The following is a 17,182-nucleotide window of genomic DNA, read 5'->3' as shown; positions in this document are numbered from 1 at the left end:
AAGATGCTCTCGGCCAAAAGTCAAAGAAAAGAAAAAAGGAGGCCGACCCATTGCCAGAAAAAACAAGAAGAAAAAAAAAAACCATTGCTGGAAGAAGAAAAGAAAAGGGCAGGCCCAGAAGCAGAAGAAAAGAAAGAAAAAAAAAACAAAGAGAAGTCGGCCCAGAGGAGAGACGCGGCCCATACAGGTGACTCGGCACATGTCAGCAAAAAAAAAACAAAAGGGGTTGACGCGGCCCAAGTCAAAAGAAAAGAAAGAAAGAGAAAAAAAGGGGGAAGCCCAGAGAGAAAGAAAGAGGAGCAGGCCCACATTGCAAAAGAAAAAAAAAAGGGAAGCAGACCACCGCCAAACAATTCTTGCGACCACCTCTAGCGAAGATTTTCGGCCACCTCTGGCTATCAAATTCCAGTGAATTTTCTGGCGACTTTTTCTGACAATTTTGTACACTTTTCAAGGTATGTTTTAAAGGTTCTATTAGTTCCCATTTTTGAAGTTTTTTCTTATTGTTTTTCTCTTCTTTTTCCTCGGAGACTTGCAAACTCCCTTCTTCTACCCCCATTTCTTCATCATAGGGGAGACCTAATTAAGCCGAACTGTGGGGATTCGTGCTCACTACAAACTTGGAGCTTGTTGAGATCTCCAAACTTAGAGTTTGTAGAGAATTTATGATCGACCACTTACATCATTGTTTCGATCTAATCCAATACCTCTTGGAATTGAATTTCTCAGAAGTGATTAAGCTCAGAAATTCCTAATTTTCTTAGGGAAGCGATTACGCTCAAGAATTTTATATGTTTTCGTGGTGGCTTTTTCCTCTCCGAAACTAACCATTTTTCTTGTTCTCTTTCAGGATGAGTAATATGAACAAAATGGACTTTGCTCCATTAGGAACAACTAGCTCTGGATATCACAAGTGGATTCGTGATGTCCGCCAGCATCTTAAGGCCAATGGAATCCTGGATATGATTCTCAAGCCTAGCCAGGACGTGCTAACTGTTGAGCAAGCTCAAGCTTTGGAAGCAAATAGAGCAGCCTTAAAGGAAAATAAGGTGAAAGCCATCATCCTAATGACTCGTCATATGGATGATTCGCTCCAGTACGAGTGTATGAATGAAGAAGACTCCAGAAGGTTGTGGGCTCACTTAAAGAAGGATTTGGCAACGTCTGTGACTCCCTGCTTCCTGACCTAGAAGTGAGATGACATAGCCTTCACTTCTGTGATTTCAAGTCAGTTCTTGACTACAACTCGGAAGCACTTCGCATTAAATCCTTAATGGAATTCTGTGGTAAAGAGATTACAGATGCGATGTTGATTGAGAAGACTCTCTCTACCTTCCCTATCTCTGCATTGATGGTTGCTAAGAACTATCGAATCGATGTTACTGCAGGACGGATCACAAGGTTTCATGAGCTCATTGGAGCTATGAATGTCGCTGAAAAGCATGACAACATCCTTGTGAAGAACTATAATTCGAGATCTATGGAAACAGAGCATATTCCGGAATCCAACTATAGTCGCACCCCTAGGAGAGGGCGCCAAGAGTGAAATCCTAATCTTAGGGATAATTCTGAACGTTTTGGTCCATATAATCACTCTACTTAGGAAGATAACCGCCAAAATAGGCGAACACGGAACCAAAGAGGTCAACGTGGAAAAAGAAAGGGAGGCAACGCCTCTGGCCATGTTGGTGGCGCCACCAACACTAGGAGTCATCTAAATGATGCTTTCAAAAGCGCCTCAATGAATGGAGTCTGAGCAAAGAAATGTATGTTCTCGATGTGGAGTATCTGGTCATTGGGCACACATTTGTAGAGCTCATGAAGAAATTATCACCGCCTACAAAGTATATTGTGAAGCAAGAGAAGCTCACTATATGGAACAAGAAGATCAAGAAGATGATCTAGAGTGAAGGGTTGAAGACTACAAATTTGGCTGGGATCAATAAATCTCCAATTCTGTTTAAGTCTTTATTTTTTCCAAGAGATGTAATAGGCAATTGCCATATACTTTGTAGTAAATGTCATTGGTTTAGTTTTTCTTCACATAGCCTCATCCAAAGTGAGTATGATGTCGAAGAAGGTTTTGAGATAAATGGTACTTAAGCAAGCTTTGCTCCACCGACATCTCTCTACTCACCTGGTCATATTTATTTTGGAGTTACCGAAAGAAGTCAAACGACTATCTTTGTTTTGCATTAGCTAGCATTTGGATTAGATTCTCCTAATGATTATGAGTGTACTCTGTTGGCTTATGAATAAAATTTCAAGTTCTTTTCATGACTCCATTTTGATTTTGAGCATATTACTTTATGACTACGATGGCTGGGCCATCAGTATTAATTAAAGGACATGGAATAGCCCAAGGTCCCCCTGCCAAATGACACCTTGATTATTGTCACATAAACTCTCCACGCTCCTAGGGCAAATCGCACCTATGAGTAGCCAACGGATTTCATGCAGAAACGCATGTAGAGAATGAAAATGAGTTCATTTGCAATACCTCTAATGATTGCATCTTAGAAAAGTTTATGTGTCTCTCTAGTGGACTATATGTCACTATTCGAGCTATTATATCCAATAAAGTTATGAGAGAAGATCTCTTGGATTTAGACACATATTAGCTTTGTCACGACAGGATAGGTCATCCTAGTCATGATATGATGATCCGTCTACTAAAGACTTCACACTGATATCCATTCTCTCGAGCGAAACGAAGCATGAATCAAAAGTTAATTCCTGAACTAAATGTGACCGCTGCCCCTGGCGTCGTTGCCTTTTACCACTAGCCTAGGGATGGTACAGTCCCTATCCTTGATGCCATGGATGGCGTCCATCATGGTGATGGCACCCTAGGTGATGATGCAATCACTAACTTTGCTTCAAATATCGTTTCAGACGCTTAGGCCTAGCCAAAATCCTTATTGATTGCTTCTAAAGCCTCTCGCTTGTTTTACAAAGCCCGTTCCTTAGGGAAATTAGGACTGAGACTGTCCTATGCAAACGATATGAAAATACTCATTCTATTCTAGAATCCATGGGGATTCTGTAGATAGATTCAACCAACCTGCCGACGTTTAAATATCTCATGATGTTGGTTGACACGCAAACACGCTGGTCATGTGTTGTGCCATTGTCCATCTGTAAATGCTTCTTATACTACACTCCTAGCACATATCATATGACAACGAGCTCACTCTCCGGATCATCCTATTCAGTCAATTAGATTTGATAATGTTAGAGAGTTTACATCGAAGACTTTCGGTGGTTATTACATATCACTGGGACTGATGTTGGACATCATATTCTCATGAACACACCCAAATGGTCTAGAAGAAATGACTACGATGGTAACCCGGATATTGGTAATGTGCATCAATCTCGTTATATCCGCTTGGGGTGATGTAATATCTCATGCAGCTATGCTACTTCGTCTACGACCTACCACCACTCAATCTATCTTTGTTTTACAGCTAGTGACTCGGTACAAGTATTTCGTACTTACGCACATTTGAGTGAGCCATTTATGTGCCAATTGCGCCGCCACAGCTCCCTATGATAGGTCCTTACAGATTAATGGGCAACTCAGTTGGATTTGACTCCAACAATCGTCCACCACATAATGCCCTTGCAAGGCGATCTCCTTACCGCTAGATTTGCAGGTTGTCATTTTGATGAGATAGTCTTCCCGTCGTTAGGGGGAGTAAGAACACAAATGTTCAGCAGGAACGACAGGAATTGTCGTGGTCTATCCCCACTATGTCTCATCTCGATCCCTGTTAAAGTGATGAGATCACACATATCTGCTGCAAATATGCCTGCAAGGATGGACGTCCCTACAAGAGAACGTGAGCGCCACCCTAAGCGGATGTAGGCATGGCGCCAACCCCATAGAGAGTGGCACTCTGGCATTACAGGTCATGGCCCCAGCTAGGATGCGTGGGAGACCCATGGATTCGAAGGATACTTTGGCACAACCAATCCTTAGATCATTGACACTCAAAATCCCTCTCATGAGTATCTTTCGGATTATGGTTATCATTGGGGGACGCCTCAACATCAGAACCTATTCCTAACAAAAAGGAAGGTTTTTTAGCCAGTGATGCCAACACCTCTTAACATAAAACCTATTGACTAATGGGTCTTCGTTAGAAAGCGTGATGAGAAAAAGAGATGGCAATCTCGCCTTATGGCGCAAGGCTTCTCACAAAACGCCCTGGAATCGACTACGATGAGATATATTCTCTCGTAATGGATGTCATTGCACTCCACTACCCTGTCAGTTTGGTAGTTTCCAAATAACTGATCATGTAGCTTACAAATGTGGTCAATACGTATCTCTATGGGGATCTAGATACGGAATATACATGAAGGTTCATGGTGGTCTTCATTTACCCAAGTCAAGTGACTCTAGAATACATAGCGTGTTTGCAATAAGATTGAAACGCTCACTAAAGTGACTACTTGATTGGGAAGGGATATGCTCGCAGGTTTCCATAACAAGTTTCAGATTCTATCGCGGTTTATGTTGGACATGATCTTCATTAGAAGCCCTAAAAGAGTTAAGGGAAACCGCTGAACATTTGAAATCCGAGTTTCAGATGAAGGATTTTGGGAGAACACGATTATGTCTTGGTTTGGAACTTGAGCATCGTGTTGATAGATGCTTAGGAATTTTGACAAGGTCAAACCTTCAAGCACCCCCATGATCGTCCGTAGTCTTGATCCTGAAAATGATCCTCTTCGTCTGAAGGATGATGACGGAGATGTGCTAGGGGCAGAAGTGCCTTACTTGAGTACAATAGGCTCATTATTGTACTTAACTCAATGCATAAGACCAGACATCTCATTTGCAGTGAACTTGTTAGCTAAGGTATAGCTTTGCGCCAATGCGACGCCATTAGATTGGTGTAAATGATATCTTTCAGTACTTGAGATGTACGATTGATATGGGCTTGTTCTATCCCTACAGAGAGACGATGAATTCAGACCCATCACACATCAAGAATGCCGCCAACACTGGCTTGCGTCCACTATTCCCATCTCGTTTTGGAAGGTTTTGCTGATGTTGGGTATCTCTCTGAACCACACAAAGGTCATTCCCAAACTAGTTAAGTGTTCACCATGGGTAAAGACCATGATATCTTAGAGGTCTACAGAACAGACCCTAGTCGCTATATCTTCGAACAATGTAGAGATTATTGCTCTTCATAAAGTGGTTCGTGAATGTATATGGATTGGATCCATAGTTCCGCATATTCGAACAATTGTGGTTTGAAGTCTACCACAGATGAGCCTATGAGAATTTAGGATAATGCTGCTTGTTTTGAACAAATGAAGCAAGGCTACATCAAAAGCGATAACACCAAGCATAATCAGCAATAACAGACTCTCCTCAAGATCAAAGTGAACTAGGTTCGATCTGAGGACAGTGTGGCAGACTTGCTCACCAAGTCATTGCCTAAATTCCACTTTCGAGAAACATGTTGGTAGCATCGCTTGAGGAAGTTATCCGAACTCCCATGACCGTTGTCATCAGAGGGAGATGCAGACATCAGGGGGAGATGTCTACATGTATGGTCTCGAAATGTGAATGGTGTGTTGTGCTCTTTTTCCCCTTCGATCGAGGTTATTTTTGTCTCACTGGGTTTTTGTTACTCGACAATGTTTTTAATGAGGTAACGAGAAGAGCACCACGTTTAGGCGACACAAGGGGGAGTGTTCAAGTAAATCCAGAATATGTGTCTGGCCCAAACTCTTAGGTTACTTGACCTAGTTGTAATAGGGTTTTGAATTAGAGATATTCTGGGAAATATTTATAGATATCTGATTAATTGTTGTACAACTCTGATTCTATATGTTGTAATCCTCTATATAAAGAGGCCCCTATTATCAATGAAAGCATAACTCAATTCTCTCCCAATTTCAGTTTTCCTTAAACAAAACATTCATTTTGTGTTATTTTATGTAATTTATAAATATATTTAAACTATTTAAACTTCATTTAAAAAATAATATAAATTTGAAATCAACTAAAATATGGAACACTGATACATACGTATTTTTAAAGTAGCTAGCTAAAATGACTTTTTAGCTACTTTAGCTAAAATGACTTTTTAGCTACTTTAGCTAAAATTTGACTCAAAATGGCTTTTATTGTTAAAAATGCTCTAAAAGGGTCAGCCGCAAACATATATTTATTTTAAAATAAATTGAATAGATATGCATGACAAATAGCTCTGTATATCAATTAAAATGGTATGATGGGGATGTTTTTCTTTTTGCATATAGATGAGGAACAAATTTTTCTATTTAGTCCTTATGAGTCAAAGACCCTATATTTTGACCGAAATTGCGGCGGGATGGGGCTAGAAAATGATTTCGGATACGAGGATGATATTTTAATTCCCAACCCCTACCCACCTCAGTGCGGTTTCTATTTTCACGCGTTTGCATCGTGGCCATGGCTCCCACAGCAGCATGTGTCCTAGTTTCTAGTTGTACCACGACGAGGGCCCCTAGTTTCCTGTATTCATCCCAAGGCACACTGGATACCTCACAATCAACAGCCAGTAGTGTGTTGTGTGTACTACCTCCTCCAGTCCCCTCCACTTCAATTTCGTACATCATTTTCCACCTCATTTTCATGTGGTTCTTTGCATTTCGATTATGCCAAAATGGCCCAAATTCCGTTCACTAAAATTCAGTGTCGGCACTGAAAAAACAATTCTCCAAGTACTGCACCTTAATTGAATGCATGACAATCTGATGAAAGAATTCCCACGTTGGCTATTTCTCAATACTCAATCATGTCCATACCATTAGTGCGCAACCGAACCCACAATCAAGTGTTCGTCTCATGGATGATTAAGACCAACATGATTGGTTCAATGGCAGTAGTATTTCATAGTGTCTATTCACAGCCATTAGTGCGTATATATGGTGAACCATTTCTGTTCTGTTGCCTGTTCGGCCGGCACTAGGAAGTTGCTTTGTCATATAAAGTATATGAGCAGTTTTTGATGACATAAAGAAAATTACAAAACAAATCTCTACTAACACCCATTCTCACCTGATCCAGTGATCCAGTTGGAATGTTGGGGACACAGTAAGAGGGAGATAAAAAAAACCAAACAGCAGGGTCATAACTTCTAAGTGTCATGACCTAAAGAGGCAAGATGATTAGCCACAAATTAAGTTGGCATCTCTGAAAATATGTTGAACTTGAAAATAGATAGAAGTGAAATGAGAAGCTAAAATGAGCGGTTCTTTAGTTAAATCTGTCTTTTCTAGGTGGGAATCTATCAGTCGAGTTATCTTCCTCTAAAAGATTTGAAGTCTCAAGCTATAGGGCCCTAAGCTCAGATCATAGATTAAAAGACGGGTTAGATTTGGGGGTTAGAATTCGAGATTAAGGGTTGATGTTTAGGGTCTGAGTTTAAATTAGATTTAGAAGTCCAAGTTTGGAGTGTGGATATGGGGATCAAGGTCCCGATACAAAAATCTATGTATGGTTTGTGGTCTAGAATTTAATTCATCATTTATTATTAGGATCCAAAGTAGTAAGTATTGTGAATAGATCTGAAGTGTTAGATTGACGTCAGTGCACTGTGCCAAATTCTAAAAATGGACATGTAACGTGTTTTTATAGTTTTGCAGAAATTGATGTGTTTGGACCCGTAGAGTTTACAGTTTTAGTTTATATTTATTTTTGTAATAACACAAACATGATCAAGTTAGATTGGAATAGATGAATTGAAATGCTCTGGAATGGAACAATATATATGTGATGCCCTAGAAATTCGTATTTATTTTCCGAGGATTTTCTGGAATCTAAATTGTGATTTTTGGACGTTTCGTGGCTCGTGGATGGAGCGGAAGTGTTTCGAGCGAATAATTATTTGAAAAGTATGGTTTTAGGGGGTTGCCAAAGGTTGACTTTTTATACGTTGGGATTCTCCGAAAACTTCCTTCACGAAAGTTGTAGAGCGCGTCGTTACGAGTTCGTGGACATGTGGAACGCGAGAATCGGAGTTCGTATGAGGAAGTTATGGCTATTGGAAAAGTTTCCATTTTAGTATATATAGGAAAAATCAGAAATATATTTTCATTTCCTCATTTCCTTTTCCGGAAGCCTCTCTTCTCTCTCTCTTCTCTCTCGTCCGCTCCCTCAGTATCGAAGAAAACCGCCTGACCCGACCCGAACCCGGCCGATCCGACCCGACTTTTCCGGCCAACTGCGGCGGTCTCCGGCCTTGAAACTTGGCCAGCAGGGTCGTCTCCTCCGTCTGGTCGTCCCTCTGGTGTTCTCTTACGGCGATTCTCCGTCTCGGTGGCAGTTCAAGGCGGTGCAGACTGGAGAAATCGGACCCGACCGGAAAACACAGTTCCGACGTCGGCACGGCTTCGATTTTCTTGGGTTGAGTTCAGAACAAGCTCGCCGATCGATCCTTGGTGGTTGTTTGGATCGATTCACGTGAAACTTCGATCAACTCGGATTGGATCACTGTTCACGGCTTGTGAGGTAGTTTTCGATCCCTTAGGCTTGTTTTCTGACTTCGATCCAGTTATGAGAATTCACAAGCATGCTTAGATGAAGCTTTTTGATGTTGGGAGTTTTGTGAAATAATGAGTTTTTGGCCGGCGGCGGTACACCACCGTCTGTGGCGGTGTTCCGGCGGTGTTCCGGCCACTTAAGGAACTGTTTTTGGTATTATATATGTTCTACTCGTTGATACGAGCGTTTCGATATATAATATGCAAATTTTGGAGTTCGTATGGAATTGTTAGGATTTTTACCGTTTCATATCGGTGAATTTATTCGATCCGTGAGGATTTGAGCGTCCGATCGACTTGTGGTTTGGTCACATCGATCGTGGGCGTATTCCGGAGACTTTGGGAGGTCTCGGATGTGGTTTTGCCTCAATTGGCGCCACTTTGGGGATTTTAGTTCAAAACAAGGGTTTCGGACTTAAATCGTTTGTGAATTGTTACTGATTTGAGATCATTGGTGAATAGGTGCTTCTAAAAGGTGAATTGGACGAGTTGTTGGTGATAGTGTTAGTTCGGTTCTGTATTGAAGACGCAGCGGGATCCTGAGGTGAGTAATCTCACGAAGTTCATTTCACGAACGGGAATACCCTTATTGTTTTGAGAGTTATTTAGTTAACTACAAACTATAGATGGTATTAGTGGCACTTTAGAGTAGATGATTACGTGTGTGTATATATATATTATGGGATGTATATATATACATACGTATTCATGTATTAGTAGATATATGTTTACGTGAAATATATATGTTTTGGGTGGTTTGTGGATTTGTGAAAACAATATGCATGAAATGATATGAAATGATGCTTTTTATTGTTTTGGGGTGTGGCTTTTGGAAAACAAATGATTTGTGGAAATGATTGATTTCGATTTGTTTTGAAAAGCGTTGAGATTTGAGAAAAGTGTTGAGATTTGGGTATGAAAACAATAGGCATGAATTGATGCTTTTTATTGTTTTGTGTTATGGCTTTTTCGGAAAACAATAATTATGGAAATGTTGATTTCGATTGTTTTCAAAAGCGTTGTGATTTGTGTAACATTTTGGGTCCAATGCGACTCCTTTAATGTTTTGCTCCAAGGGACATTGCGGCCCGAGGATCGAAGGTCTGAGACCTTGGGCAGAATACCAGGTGACCACGTCTTTGGCCGGACGAGTGGTTACGTTTTTCAGTTAGAGCTCTAATCTGTCTGCCATATAGGTAATTCATGGGGTAACGGGAATTGGTTATTTACAACTCATGACATTACGTATTTTTAGGGAACAAGGTGTGAGTTGCATCCTTATTAATGGTTTTTAAGGGGACAAGGTGCAAGTTGATTTCCTTATTAACGATTTGATAGAAATCAAGGTGTGAGTTGCTTTCTATGGTACGCTTATGGTACAACTGATAGAATTCAAGGTGTGAGTTGTTTTCTATGTTTTATTGATAGAAATCAAGGTGTGAGTTGCTTTCTATGTTTTATTGATAGAATTCAAGGTGTGAGTTGTTTTCTATGTTTTAACTGATAGAATTCAAGGTGTGAGTTGTTTTCTATGTTTTATTGATAGAATTCAAGGTGTGAGTTGTTTTCTATGTTTTATTGATAGAAATCAAGGTGTGAGTTGCTTTCTATGTTTTATTGATAGAAATCAAGTGTGGGTTGTTTTCTATGTTTCGTTTTAAAAGGAAACAAGGTGTGAGTTGCTTTCTTTTATTTCGATTTGAAAGGAAATTAAAGTGTGAGTTATTCTCCTTTATTTCGTGTTTTAAAGAATCAAAGCGTGAGTTGTTTTCCTTATTTTTGGCGCGAGTTGTGTGTGGTTTGAGTTACTCATACGGGCTTGCAAAAGCTTACCGGGTTTGTTGTGTGGCAACCCGGTACACTATTCAAACGGTGTAGGGGTTAATCCTGCAGGTTAGGATAATTGGGGCTGAAGCGGAGGTAGCGCCTTTGCGGCTTTACGGTAGGATGCCATTTTGTAACTTTACCGTTGATTAAGGACTTCCGTTGTATAGTTACTCTGAGCTGCATTTACGTTTTATTTTGTTGTTGACAATCTATTTCGTAAGCATTGTAATATATAACTCTATGGAGCGAGTTTATATTAACTTTGAGGGTTCAGGGCATCAATATCTGTGTAAGTTAAAGGGAAAAAGATTCCAGGTATTTTGTATTGATGACTGGACGTTCACACATATATAATTATGGGGTTATATATATCGATTTTCATGTGTGTAAAATCAGGGGCGTGACAATATAATTGCAGCCAATTACTTTGAAATCAATCGAGAAAGATAGGTTTAAATTACAGCCAGAAAGATTAGGAAGCTAAATAGAGGTCTTGTTGCATGGAATCAAAAGTTATACCAGCTCATACTGCATACAATCCATTATTCACACACATTTCTCAAGAGAAACAAGCATAATATTTATTTCTTGCTGAAAGAGAAAGCAACGACATCTGAAAACCTTCAACATTAAGCCTTGAATTTTTCCACTTCCGGGATAATTATGAGCCTAATTTTCCCTGAATGCCAGAATCTCCTAACATCATGTCAAAACAAATGACAGTCAAAAAACAATATTTCTAAAAGATTGAACAAATATTTTGTGTTTCCAAACGATTGTTATACTATAAATTTGAAAGAGTTTCTATAAGTTTATCTAGCCAGAAACATAAACACTAGAAAAAATAAGTATTATGTAGCTTAGTTTACCATTTATCTTTGAAGTGTCCTCCGCACTTTTGCCTTGGTTTTGACATAAATACAATCTTTTGCATTGTCCAGGAATCTGAAATAAGCATATCTCCAAGAAGTCTTAAGCAGTAAACTGCCGTAGACCATCCAAAATCCAGTGACGAATCCTAGCACTGCACTGATAAAGAATCCCAGGCTAATGAGACCATCATCAACAGTTTTGGTGCCTCTCGTGATTCCATCATCTTGAACTGTTCCATCTCCTGGACAACTTTGTGTCAACGGTGGTCCACAAAGTCCAAGATTTCCCATATATTTAGAAGTATTAAAACTCTGAAGTTGGGTGCCTAATGGAATTCTTCCTGACAAGTTGTTGAGTGATAAGTCCAAGAAATTAAGAAAATTTAAGCTCGCAAAACTTGTCGGAATTTTACCAGATATCTGGTTTCTTGACAAATCAAGAGATTCCAACTTCTTCATGTTACCAAAGTTTTCAAGAAGCTTTCCCGTCAATTTGTTTCTAGACAGGTTCAGAGAAATCAACTCTGTCATTATAGCTATACTTTGCGGAATTTCCCCCACCAAACAGTTGTTTGACATGTCAATGCTTCTCATACCAACAAGATTTTTCCCAAACTCAATTTCTATTCCTTTCCACACGAGTTCAAGTTCTAAATTGGAAGGAGCATCAATAGAATCATGAGCCAAAGCGGTTATGTTATTCAAGCAATGCGGCAAGCTTCCTGAAATATTGTTGTGAGAGAGGTCCAAAACATGAATGGCAGCTAGACTGCACAGGGAGAAGGGTATGATTCCATTAAACTCATTTGACCGTAAGCATAGAATCACCAAGTTTGGTAGGCTTTGGCCAATCCATGTTGGTATCTTTCTCGACAAGTTATTGTTGCCAAGGTCAACCATCAATAATCCGGTACAGTTCTCTAAAGAAGGCAATTCTCTTGAAAAGTTGTTATCATGTATACGCAATATCCCAATTGACTGTAGATTGCCTAACAGGCTTGGTATTTTTCCAGATAATTTATTCTTTCCCAAATTGAATAGATACAAATTTTGAAATTGCATCCAACAATTAGGAAGCTCCCCAGACAATAGGTTCTTAGAAATGTCAACATACCTTAAATCTGGAGACTGCATTGCACAGAAGGAAGACAACAGCTCAGAAAACATGTTATTCGAGAGATACAACTCGCCAAGCATAGGAGAAAATGATGGCAATGCGCCAGAAAATAGATTATAAGACAAGTTAACATAACTCAAGCTTGTCGATGACAGATTCGGCAGTTTCCCATGGATTTGGTTCATAGAGAGATCTAAGCGACCCAAGCCAGAAAATAGATCCCAAAACTTATTAGGTAATGATCCTGATAGACCAGCATTACGGAGATAAAGACCGGTAAGATTTGTCTGCGTTAGAATCCACTTGGGAAAAGCTGGGCCCACCTTGCAAGAGGACATATCTAACCAACCAGTAAGTTGAAATGGTGGATTCCAATCAGAACTCAGGTTGATAGAGAAATGGTTATTAGAAACTGCCAGAGATTGTAAACGAGTGAGGTTCAAAAAGTGGGCTTCTGTTATGACACCACTCAAAGAATTCCTGGAGAGAGATAATGTTTCAAGGCTAGAGAGTTGCCCGACACTCTCGGGTACAGACCCATTTACTTGATTGCTTTCAAGACCTAACATCTTAACTTTGAAAAACGTGACAAATCTGGCCAGTACCCCCAAAATTGGTTAAAACTCAAGTCCAAGGTGTCAAGTGAGTTCTCAGCACAAGACAAGGTTTCAATAGAGTCCTCAATGTTTTCAGACAATTGGTTGAGATATAAGGACAACGACTCTAAGCTGCATAAGTTTTGAAAGCCTTTTGGTATCCCACCTTCAAGTTGATTGGAAGAGAGATCTAGTGTTACTAGAGAAAGCATGCTTGTGAAGACATCTGGGATGGGACCTTCAAGATTGTTGGAAGAGAGATCAATATGGACAAAGTTGCTGCTGACATTGGCTATCCAATAATATATTGAAGAATTAAGAGAGTTATAAGAGAGGTCAAGGAGTTGAAGAGAGGTGGAAGAATTAATAGAGGCAAGTGATCTTAGATTGACATCATGAAGATTACAGGAAGATAACTGAAGCTCTGTAATTGAAGTGAGCTTGCTTAAAGATTGTGGCCAATTCACAGTCTCAGACAAATTCAGCCCTGACATGTTCAGGTATCTCAAGGAAGAAAGATGAGATAACCACTCAAGATTTTCTGAACGAACATCATAGTTGTAGGAAAGATCGAGAGTGTGCAAATCAAAGAGGTTTCCAAGTTGGGGAGGAACAGATCCACTGAAATTAGCTGCTCTGAGTCTTAGTTGTTTCAATTGACTCAAAGAGCCAATGAACTTGGGAATCACAATTCTTTCAAAATCATTAAAACTGAGGTCCAAGTAATTTAGATATTGCAATTCAAGTAGTGAAGGACTAATTTCACCTCTTAAAGGAACTTCTGTATAATTGATATATCTAAAGGAGAAATCAAGTCTGGTGACATGACCTGTTTGGTTGTTGCACGCTATTCCTCTCCACTTGCAGCAATCTTTCTCACTTTTCCAAGAGGCAAGAGCACTGGACTCATCCACAAGGCCTTGTTTGAACTGGAGAAGAGCATGCCTTTCACTCTCCAAGCACATGATGTTGTTGGAGCTTCCAACACTTGAACAACAAATAGCAGAGGCAATGGCCAGGCACACAAGCCCAACCAAACCAGAATGCATAGACCCACCACTCATTATACTGAAAAACATGATTATGAAGATGATATGCAATAAACTGCAAAGTGGAAGTATATATAGTTGAAGCAAAAGGATTTTGGAAACTACACATGTATAATCGTGGAAACAGCAATGGAGTTGCTTCATTGACTGACTTGATCGGCATAATTTGGAAATTGATTTTTTTCTTCATTGATTTTCTCTAGTCTCAGTCTCACAATATGACAGAAGATGACCCAGCACCACTTATATCATGTGGTTCGAATATGTTGTAGTTCTGTACAATCATTCTATGCTTCTCTCCTTTCTGAATGAATACTAGACATGAATCCCGCGCGATGCTACGGGTTTATTTTCTACCTCATTTTTATGCGTGAAGTAGCTATTCGAAAAATGATAGCTTACTTTCATGCTGAATATGTAACTAAAGCCTTCATTATTTACAGATACAAAAGTTAGTGTTCTAACCAGAGTTGTGTATTTACATATTTCAAAATATGACGAATACTAAAAATTTGGTACTAAACTTGGCCAACTAAATGTGAAACTCGAACACAATAATTTAGAACAACACACAAATTGAATAGGTAGCTTGATGTCCATATCTATTATAGAATTACACCAACAACATCCAAGGTATAGAATTTCACGCAAATACAAATCATGATCATTGGATGGGTGTGATTTTGACTGTAAAGTATGGTTATTCAGAGTCACATCAAAGTAAAAACAAAGACAGAGACTGAATTACAACTGGATAATGTGGCACGTGACAATATCAAAATAGTCATATTTGAGTACTACATGTGCTCTATGGTTAGTTAATTTCCAAATATGTATTGAAATGTGCATATCATCTAAAGATGACTGACAAAAGAAGCAAAGTGGTAACAAATGGCGTGCATTTCTAATGCAAGCTAAGGTTTCATTATAGAATTAAGAAGGATGTACAAAGAAGCCAATAATAAGAAAACAATAGGCTGATAGACAAACCATATCATAATTACAAATCCAAATCAGCACAGACCAAGTTGCTTGGTCTGAGCTAGATCTTGCATTTGTTCACCCAAAAAAGAAACTAAAAGATAGTAGGAACGGGGCAGCACTAAGATTAAGTAGGAATATAGAGAGCCTGCATTGTTGAACTCAAGCTAGGGAACAGAACATACAGACCCAACAAAAGGATTAGTTAGTTTCATTGAAATTTAACTCGATGAAAATTAATAGATATCAACATATCAGTTGAATGGAATCCAAAAAAAAACAAAAATGAGTTTAATATGTAATTGGTTTGACAAAAAGCCATCAGATAATTAGTAAACAGACATATAAACTCAATGAACAGGGAAATACTTAGATTCTGCTGGAATAGAGAAAGCTTGTATTGTTTAACTGGAGCTAGGGAATAGTTCATACAGACCCAACAAAATCATTGATTAATTATGAAGCTTACCTTGTATACACCATTTGAGAAGTCACTGCTTCTTCTGTAAATAGACAAAAATAAAAGTGTCATCGACTTGAAATGTTTACAACAATTAAGGTAGACTGCTCAATGCTTGTTAATTTGAAGATGAATAGATACCTTCTTAGAGAGGCCAAGTATTCTTTTAATGTTAAGTATTTAGACACCGGAAATTTTTTAGAAGTTGATGTTCCCCAGTACTTGAGTGCTGCCAAATCATATGCTCTTGCTATGAATTCTTCTTCACCATGAGCTCCTGCATATACATTGTACTTTCAAAAAGGCCAACTCATAAGCCCAAATTCTATCGCGGAAAAGACAGATCTGCGATGGCTGGTCATAAATCATGGGAAAAAAAAAGGGGCAAAACCGTCCCTTCAGGCAAACAGTGCTATGAACAGTACCAGCTCTAGGGCCTTTAGTATATGTATAATTTATTTTTGTAAAGAAGTGTAAGATATTTTCCACTTCTTTTTACTTGGTTATTAGTTTGTTCTTTTCAACGATAGTTACATGCATCAGACCTAATTAGTAGAAATTCACTTTTGCTACCACTTTCGCCTTCGGTTTTGGGTAAGTCATTTTTTATTAGCTCTCTTCTGCCTGTATTTTTTATACTTATCAATTTAATAGATGTTCTCCCAAACAAAATAAAATAAAATAAAATAATGTTGTTGTTCACCTATTTGATTAATTCTATACTTTTAGTTACACAACTTTGTTGTTCTTAAATCCAACAATGGAGAAGATTGAATGATTTTATTTGCGCAAGTACTTTTTATCCTTCGATATAAATACATGGTCCTTTCATCTAGTATATTGTAAGTTTCTAATTAATCCCCATAACCAAACTGGTCTAGGATCCCGATCCCTGAACCAAAGAATAAAAGCGAAACTTGGCATCAGAGAGAGAGACATGATCCTTTCATCTACTATATCGTAAGTTCCTAATTGATCCCCATAACCAAACTGGTCTAGGGTTCGAATCCTGATCCCTGAAACAAAGAATAAAAGAAAAACTTTGCGTCAGAGAGAGAGAGAGAGGGGGGGGGGAGTGGAAGTGGAACCTCCACTTGGTAGAAGTCGGAGGTGATTTGCAAATGAAAAGTGGGATGTCAGAGAGGGAATTCATGATCTGTATGAAGTAGTTCGATCAACCTGTGGTGATCGATGGATCGATAAGTGTAGATTATGATCTATGCGGTGTAGATCGACGCGGTGATGAGTGATTGAATCTACATATTGTTATGAGCAACTTGTTCCAATCTGGTGGCAAACATAAAAGTTAGTGTCTTCTTTTTAGTTTATAGTTATCGTTTGTTTGAAGTTTTCAAATCTGTGTTTGTATCTTAAATAAGTCAATACTTTTTCGATTTAAGTTGTCATCATGAATTTCGGTAGGTGGCTAGATTGTAGCTGTGCAGGGGCCATGGAGGTTACGAAGTAAAGACAGGTAATGAATAGATTTGAAAACAAAGCTAGTGTCTCAGGGTCTCATTTCAATGCCTTGTCAAATGATGATGCAATTATTAAGGCTCCTACTCACTCTGAAGCTCAAATTGAGTCTGAGCTTAGCAAGCTTGTTGAGAAGGTGAAGCAATCAGTTAATTCTGACAAGGCTAAAGCTAAGAATGCCAGGAAATATCTGAAGAACATCCCCAACCCCCACCAATCTGGCAAGTTCTTCTAAGGTTGCTAGGGGCCCC

At 39.0% G+C, this 17,182-nt stretch overlaps 1 protein-coding gene and 1 long non-coding RNA gene across 2 annotated transcripts; both read right to left on the bottom strand.

Annotated features, from left to right (window-relative positions):
* Positions 1-12,931: 12,931 nt before the first annotated feature.
* LOC112194230 (receptor-like protein EIX1) lies at positions 12,932-14,029 on the bottom strand. Its single transcript, XM_024334474.2, has one exon. The coding sequence runs from the start codon at positions 14,027-14,029 to the stop codon at positions 12,932-12,934; it is 1,098 nt and encodes a 365-aa protein (XP_024190242.2).
* Positions 14,030-14,908: 879 nt separating this feature from the next.
* LOC121052118 lies at positions 14,909-15,733 on the bottom strand. The gene is made up of 3 exons (XR_005808042.1): positions 15,597-15,733; positions 15,465-15,498; positions 14,909-15,162 (listed from the first exon to the last, which is right to left on the bottom strand). It is a non-coding gene; the product is annotated as an uncharacterized LOC121052118 (long non-coding RNA).
* Between the last annotated feature and the right edge of the window lie 1,449 nt (positions 15,734-17,182).

Source organism: Rosa chinensis, chromosome 3 (genome assembly GCF_002994745.2).
Source record: "Rosa chinensis cultivar Old Blush chromosome 3, RchiOBHm-V2, whole genome shotgun sequence".
Lineage (NCBI taxonomy): Eukaryota > Viridiplantae > Streptophyta > Magnoliopsida > Rosales > Rosaceae > Rosa > Rosa chinensis.
Note: the sequence above shows the minus strand (reverse complement) of the source record. Positions and strands in the feature narration are given on the sequence as shown.